The sequence below is a fragment of the Myxine glutinosa genome, chromosome 14 (genome assembly GCF_964187855.1).
Source record: "Myxine glutinosa chromosome 14, kmMyxGlut1.1, whole genome shotgun sequence".
In the NCBI taxonomy this organism is placed as follows: Eukaryota; Metazoa; Chordata; class Myxini; order Myxiniformes; family Myxinidae; genus Myxine; species Myxine glutinosa.
Window position 1 is genome coordinate 31172908 of NC_136274.1, and position 4686 is coordinate 31177593.

The following is a 4686-nucleotide window of genomic DNA, read 5'->3' on the forward strand; positions in this document are numbered from 1 at the left end:
GTCTCTGAGCATAATTATTACTCTGTGCTCGTGAAGTGAAAAGCAGGGTTAGGCATTCGGTTGCGTATGTGTGGCGTACGTACGTGCGTGCACGTCTGCATTTAAAAAAAATTCTTTTTCTCGGCAAGCATTGGTCCGATTGACATAAAAATTTTATCATGAGAGTGCCTCCTCCTGTATAATTTTTTATTCATAATTGTGACTATGTCACGTGGTACAGACGCCATCTTGGAAAAACTTTAAACCTATATATCTCCGAAACTGCTCAATGGAAAAAAATTGAAACAAGGCTCATTGTCAAGTACTCCCCATGGGGAATACGATATCGTAATGTGTTAATGATGATGTCATCGGTGCCTTCTTTATGACGTTATATTTATACAAGTACAACACTTGATCTGATCAGTATGGGGAAAAAAAAATGTTCTCTGCAACTATTAGTCCGATGGACACAAAATTTTGACCTTATGAGCGCCTCCTCCGGTAGAATACTGATAAATATGACATCATCTGTCACATGGTACAGGTGCCATCTTGGAAAAGTCGAAAAACATTGCACCTCCATATCTCCAAAAGTGATCCATGGGAAAAAATTAATGTTGGCTCATTATAAAGAACCCTGCATGAAGAACAAGTCGTGTTTCCAATGACGTCATTGGTTCCTTAATTATGACGTCACAATTTGACAGCGGCAACGCTTAATCTGATCAGCTTGAAATGTATTGAGCGTGATCTACACAACAATTATATTACAGAATATAAATTTATGATGTCATCACTCACGTGGTCTGGCAGCCATATTGGATCGAAGAAAAAAAAAAACCGTTTTAAAAACAGAACAGTTGGCTCGCACCAAGTTGACGGTGCAGGGTAAGTATTCTATGAATACCATCTAGTTTGGATGGGCGATCAAGATCAATCTGATTTAAAGGGATGCCAAGCTGGTGGCAGTTCGGGACGTATCCACTCGCAAGCCGTGCCGTGAGCGAGCACCAGCACAAGTACACAGATCGGTTAACAGACCCGTAAGCTCGACACACGTACATCGGCGAGGATGAAAGCTCCGTGGCGTCCACCAGGTGTCGCCAACGGACTTCGTGCGCACGACGCACGTCATGACGCCACAGAAAAGCTTCGGACGTGCGATGACGTCACGCCTGCAACGTGAAGCTTTAAACTGGAACCTACAATTGATTTAATTATAGGAAGCCTTAAATTAGATGTGTATGTCTCCATAGCTCAGTATAATTCCTTGCTGTCTTTCTCTGACTCTTGCTTAGATTATTTATAGTTTCATACAAATTAGACCCAATATATCAGTACACCGGTACTTTCCTTCCAACGGTCGTAATAATAGATCGGAGAAACACGATCAAGTTCATCGTCGAATATATGAAGCCAGCCAGATAAGGAGGAAAACAAACTTGCTCGTCAAGCTCGTCCAACGAGTGGCCAGGAGTTTTGCATGACGTCACGTGTCGGAAAAACGTGACGTATCGCCGCCGATCGGGGCCTGGGGAAAGTTTGAAACATTTGGAAGAGCGAAAAGGAATATTACAAGGAGCAATTACCGTTGTACAATCGAGTGAATGTGATAATAAAAAAAGGTAAAATATATAGCAAATGATGTTGGAAGAATTGTGATAAATGGAATATAAAGATATTACAAAATAAGCGAATAAATGAACACACGTGTCCAGCGTATAAGGGATGGAGAGTGACGCAATATCGTTACTATGGTTACCGCGGGTAGACGATCGGTCATTAATGAAGTAACGTCAACCTCGTCGTTCCCCTTGAAAAGATGAAACTCAGCGCAGGTAGCGCGGGGGCCGACGGGACGAGCACCGAGTGAGGGATGAGGGCGGCAAGGGGCGAGGGGCTTGAGGCCTTTCCCTGTGCGGATTGTTAACCCCTTCGCGGCTAGCAGGACATGGCCGGATGTAAATTATACACACACACACATCCACAGAGAAAGAATTAGGGGAAATAAACAGACATTTGTCCTCGTCGCCTCCTCCCCGGCCGTCCCGTCCCACACCCTCACCCCCGCCGCCAACCCTTCGCCCTACGCGACTGTCCCCGGAGCCGAGGGGGAGAACCCACGGAGAGAGGCACACCGGGGAAGGGGGAGACGGAGCGCGGGAATCTCCGTCCGGCGGCGCCGTCGGGGCCCCCCCAACAAGGGCGGACCGCGACCGAGGGGAGCGAGAGATGCCGTCGAGGCGGAGAATGGCGCCTTTCGCTTAAAACAAACTTTGCCATGTGTTATGCTCTCCGGGAGAGAATCGCCTTGGCGGAGACGGCGCGGCGGCTGAGGGACGATGCGGCGGGTCCGGGCCGGGTTTCGGCGCCAGCTCGGCTAGCGGCGAATATCGCTTCGATATCCCTCAAGATGGCCGCCAAACGGGGATCGATGTTTCAATATTGGGAGAAATTTGATCTACAGCGCCTGCAGGTGAGCATGCCCGGCGCTACCGAGGCGGCCCGGACGGCGGACGGACGCGTCTCGGCTTCGGGACCGGGGTTCGAGACCGGCTTTCTGGCGCCCGAGCCGAGCGCGGCTCTTTTTTCTCCCCCCCATCGATACGTATCAGAAATTGATCCCGGCTTTTGTGTCCGCACATCGATCGGCAAGCGGCAACATGGCGCGGCGAGCCCGCGTTTTTCCTCTCCCGCTTCCATAGCCGTGTTCTCTTCGTCCTCTCTCTCTTTCACCTCACACCTCATCACGCTCGTCCCGGCGCTCGCTCTTTCGCTCCCCTTTCTTCCTCGCGCGCCTCCTCGTTCCGCGTTTCGCGCTCTCGGCGCGCGCCACACGGACCGTCCGTCCGCGCTTCGCCCGCGTCCGTCCGTCTCTCCCAGTCTCTCCTCGGTCCCTGCTCTGTGTGCGTCTCGCTTTTTGCTCCTCTTTCCTCATCCGTTCATCTCCATCGCTTTGATTTATTCTCCTTTTGCCTTCCTGTTTGCGCTTCTTCTAAGGCTTCACGTCTCATTGTCTCGTCTATTATATACGTACGCGTCTCTCTTCGGTTGCCATGTTTCGAACGTCTCTGTCTGTCTACCTTTGCTGTCTTTTTCTTTTTAATCTCTTCACCGAGTCTGAGACTCGTGTCAATGACAGGTTATTGCTTTAAGCTTTTTTTTCTTTTTTTGAAATATGTATTTTAAAGAGCTTTAAATCCCGAGTGACTGTCGTACGACTATATTAATATAGGCTATATATATATATATACAGTATAATTTGTTTTCGGATGAAAAAGTCCACCTCTTTATTTATAACAAGCCTCATCGATTTGTCCGTCTAGTCACAGATTTTTACTTCAGAGTCGGTCTTGTCCGTCTAGTCGCAGGGTTTTACCTCAGAATCAGTCTTGTCCGTCTCGTCGTTTTTTTTGTACCTCAGAGTCGGTCTTGTCCGTCTAGTCACAGAGTTTTACCTCAAAGTCAATCTTGTCCGTCTAGTAACAGTTTTACCTCACAGTCGGTCTTGTCCGTCTTGTCACAGTTTTACCTCAGAGTCAGTCTTGTCCGTCTAGTCACAGTTTTACCTCAGAGTCAATCTTGTCCGTCTGGTCACAGAGTTCTACCTCAGTCAGTCTTGTCCGTCTAGTCACAGTTTTACCTCAGAGTCAGTCTTGTCCATCTAGACACAGTTTTACCTCAGTCAGTCTTGTCCGTCTGGTCACAGAGTTTTACTTCAGAGTCGGTCTTGAACGTCTTGTCACAGAGTTTTACCTCAAAGTTAAAGTCAATATTGTCCATCACAGTTTTACCTCAGAGTCAGTCTTGTCCGTCCAGTCACAGATTTTTACCTCAGAGTCAGTCTTGTCTGTCTAGTCACAGAGTTTTACCTCAAAGTCAATCTTGTCCATCACAGTTTTACCTCAGAGTCAGTATTGTCCATCTAGTCATAGAGTTTTACCTGAAAGTCAATCTTGTCCGTCTAGTCACAGAGTTGTACCTCACAATCAGTCTTGTGTGTCTAGTCATAGAGTTTTACCTCAAAGTCAGTCTTGTCCATCACAGTTTTACCTCACAGTCAGTCTTGTCCGTCCAGTCACAGAGTTTTACCTCACAGTCAGTCTTGTCCGTCTAGTCACAGAGTTTTACCTCACAGTCAGTCTTGTCCGTCTAGTCACAGAGTTTTACCTCACAGTCAGTCTTGTCCGTCTAGTCACAGAGTTTTACCGCACAGTCAGTCTTGTTCATCTAGTCACAGAGTTTTACCTCACAGTCAGTCTTGTCCGACGGCCGAGATGGACGTGGATCGGTTACTCCGTCCGTCCACGTGCATCCGTCTGTCCGTGAGCATTTGTTTTTTATTATCATTTCCGTTTGTTTTCACGTCCGTGTGCAAATTGTCGCTTTGTACACGTCATAAGGTGCCCCGTGTACGCGTCGACCATTGTCTTCACCGGACCATCTGGTGTACCGCTTCGTTTACCTCGCGGGGGATTTAAAGGTCACGTGCTGGATGAAGACCATCTCCCGATTTACCGCCTCCCTCCCCCTTAATATATTTCCGTAATGTTCGTACAGTGCATATCGATCTTTGTCTGCGACGGCACGCGTCCGCGTCCGTATTTAGTTGTCTGTGACTCAGATTTTCTGTCCGGATGTTGAAATAAACGCTTCCGGAGAGATGAAAGGGTAAAGCAGAACGTCAGAATCGTCGTCTCTCTG

The 4686-nt window shown here is 47.9% G+C and overlaps 1 protein-coding gene across 2 annotated transcripts in view; it reads left to right on the plus strand.

The window, feature by feature from the left end:
• The first annotated feature begins 2091 nt into the window (after window positions 1–2091).
• LOC137439577 (homeobox protein cut-like 1) overlaps window positions 2092–4686 on the plus strand; it is a 436829-nt gene continuing 434234 nt past the window's right edge. For both annotated transcript variants that reach the window (XM_068135458.2, XM_078768104.1), the window contains exon 1: window positions 2092–2458. In XM_068135458.2, coding sequence (XP_067991559.2) covers window positions 2264–2458 — 195 coding nt within the window. In that variant the 5' untranslated portion in view covers window positions 2092–2263. The remainder of the gene's footprint in view (window positions 2459–4686) is intronic.